The sequence below is a fragment of the Ornithodoros turicata genome, chromosome 2 (genome assembly GCF_037126465.1).
Source record: "Ornithodoros turicata isolate Travis chromosome 2, ASM3712646v1, whole genome shotgun sequence".
In the NCBI taxonomy this organism is placed as follows: Eukaryota; Metazoa; Arthropoda; class Arachnida; order Ixodida; family Argasidae; genus Ornithodoros; species Ornithodoros turicata.
The window spans coordinates 38,462,323-38,464,652 of NC_088202.1; the positions used below are offsets into that span (position 1 = coordinate 38,462,323).

Genomic DNA, 2,330 nt, shown 5'->3' on the forward strand with positions numbered 1-2,330 from the left:
TTGCCTATAGCAAAAAAAGCAAGGAAGAAAACTTATGCATAGCATCTTTGAGGCTTATGCCCTAAAACGTAAATGTAATGCCAGACTAATGCCATTACTTCGTTAAAGTAATGGCATTACTAATGCATTACTAACATGCAAAAAGTAATGAGTATTGTAATGCATTAGTTTTTTATACAAGTAATGAGTAATGGTAATGCATTACAAAATAAAAGTAATTTCCCCACCTCTGTGTTACACCCTTGCAAGTCTTTTCTGCAGTGATGAATTTCGACAAGCTGGTGTCAGACGTTTTAGTAAAGGAAACCATTCGCTACTGTGAACAGAAGGGGAGCCTTTTCACAACTTCGGATGATGAGATGAGGACCTTTCTGGGAATGAACCTAATTATGAGTTTGCCGGCACTGATGAATTACTCGTCGACTCTGCCTAATCTGGGTGTTCCATACGTTTACAATGTTATGCCACTTCACCGCTTTGAGCAAATCAGGGGTGCCCTCCACTTTGCAAACAACGAGTGTCAGCCCGGCAGACGCGACCCAGAGTTCGACAGGGCTTACAAAGTGCGACCTCTGATCACTCACTGTAATGAGGCGTTTCAAGCGGTACTAGCCCCTACAAAGCTGCAGTCCATAGACGAGCACATGATCAAATTCAAGGGGCACAACATCATGAAACAATATCTAAAAAATAAGCCTATCCGCTGGGGGTTCAAGATGTGGTGCCGCTGTGACTCCGAAACCAGATACCTCTTTCAGTGAGACATGTACACGGGGGAGAAACCGGAAGGCATGGAGATGGGACTTGGTGAATCTGTCGTGGTCCAGCTCACTAGCACCCTCGAGGGCCTCGGATGCGAATTCTTTTTCGACAATTTCTTCAATTCTCTGGCACTCCAGCTTCAACTTTCTGAGCGAGACACAAAGGCATGTGGTACTGTACGTGCCAATCGAAAGGGTATGCCGAAAGCATTTTCCAGTGACAAAGACATGAAACGAGGGGACATAGCATCTTTCTCCGCTGATGGCATTTGTTGCGTCAAATGGATGGACAACCGTGCAGTTCTAATGCTTTCAAACTTCATTTCTCCTGTGGAGAACGCCACGGTGCAGCGGCGATGCGCGGGTACAAAGGAAAAAAAAGGTAGACGTTCGTTGTCCCCTGGTCGTGAGCGAATACAATAAGGGAATGGGTGGAGTTGATCTCATGGATCAGAAGAAAGTGACGTATGAAGTGGACAGACGATCAAGAATAAAGTACTACCTACGGGTGTTTTTTGACCTCCTTGACGTAGGCGTCAACAACGGTTACATTGTCTACAGCAAGATTCAAAGCGAGAATCCTAGCCTTCCCCCGCTTACCTCGCTAGAGTTCAGACAAGCTGTGGCGCGCTCTCTCAGTGGGAACTTTTCCGGACGTCATCGCAGTACAGCGAGCATTGTGCAGACCCAGAAGCGCAGTCAGATACTCACAAGGCCAGCACCAACGTGCCACGAAATGGCCAAAGCATCCGCACGAAAGCGTTGTGTAAACTGTGCGAAATCAAGGGTGGAAAATCGCACCGTGAACTGCTGCACAGCCTGCGACGTCCACCTGTGTTTTACTACGACGAGGAACGGCATTATCGAGTTTCATAACGGAGGAAAGCACTAGCGGCAACTATACGATGTTTACCGTTCACGTACATAGGGACACATATGTCCCAGCAAATAACTTTTTATGAATAAAGAGATTAATTTTGTTTGATGTACTTTCGTCATCTAGAAGCCTCAAATGAACAGGAAAACACGTTAGAACTATTTTTCATTTGCCCATTTTCTTGTGTACCTGAGTTGCGGGAGTAAGTTCTTCTGAGGTACAGGGGCAGTGACGAAAGGGACACCACTAGACGGACGTCAGATGATGTGGCAGAGAACGTCAGTAACAAGGGTCGTACTAAAGTGCTTACAACACTGAAACCATTTGCAGCCTTGAAACTGTCTTGTCATGTTCTCATGCACGCTCAAATGACTAGAAGGTTGCCCACTCGAAGGTCCATCCAGTGTATAAAATCGTGGATGGATTACTTGCCTCCTGTAATCCTGTTTTCTCTATTGGGGTTTAATATTCGCAGTGCTAATTAATGTCTTTTTTTCTTTACTACATCCAGTGTAGCACAATTTTTTTCTTTGCTAGAGATCTCTGTTGAAAAGAACATTTATGCAGGAGAGTTTTAATGTGATACTCTTCCGCAGCCATGTTGGTAGGGGGAGGGGATTATTGGCAGAAAAAAAGGGAAAGGAAAGTTAAAAGGGGAAAGGTCAGCCATGCAGCACGCCGGCGTGCTATTC

General features: G+C 45.3%; 1 protein-coding gene across 1 annotated transcript; it reads left to right on the forward strand.

Moving 5' to 3' along the window:
• Positions 1–263: 263 nt before the first annotated feature.
• Positions 264–761, forward strand: LOC135384545 (piggyBac transposable element-derived protein 4-like). Its single transcript, XM_064613741.1, has one exon. The coding sequence runs from the start codon at positions 264–266 to the stop codon at positions 759–761; it is 498 nt and encodes a 165-aa protein (XP_064469811.1).
• Positions 762–2,330: the final 1,569 nt, after the last annotated feature.

Bases quoted from the DNA above. Each gene is read 5' to 3' on its own strand.
- LOC135384545 (XM_064613741.1), top strand. From the start codon at position 264: ATGAATTTCGACAAGCTGGTGTCAGACGTTTTAGTAAAGGAAACCATT.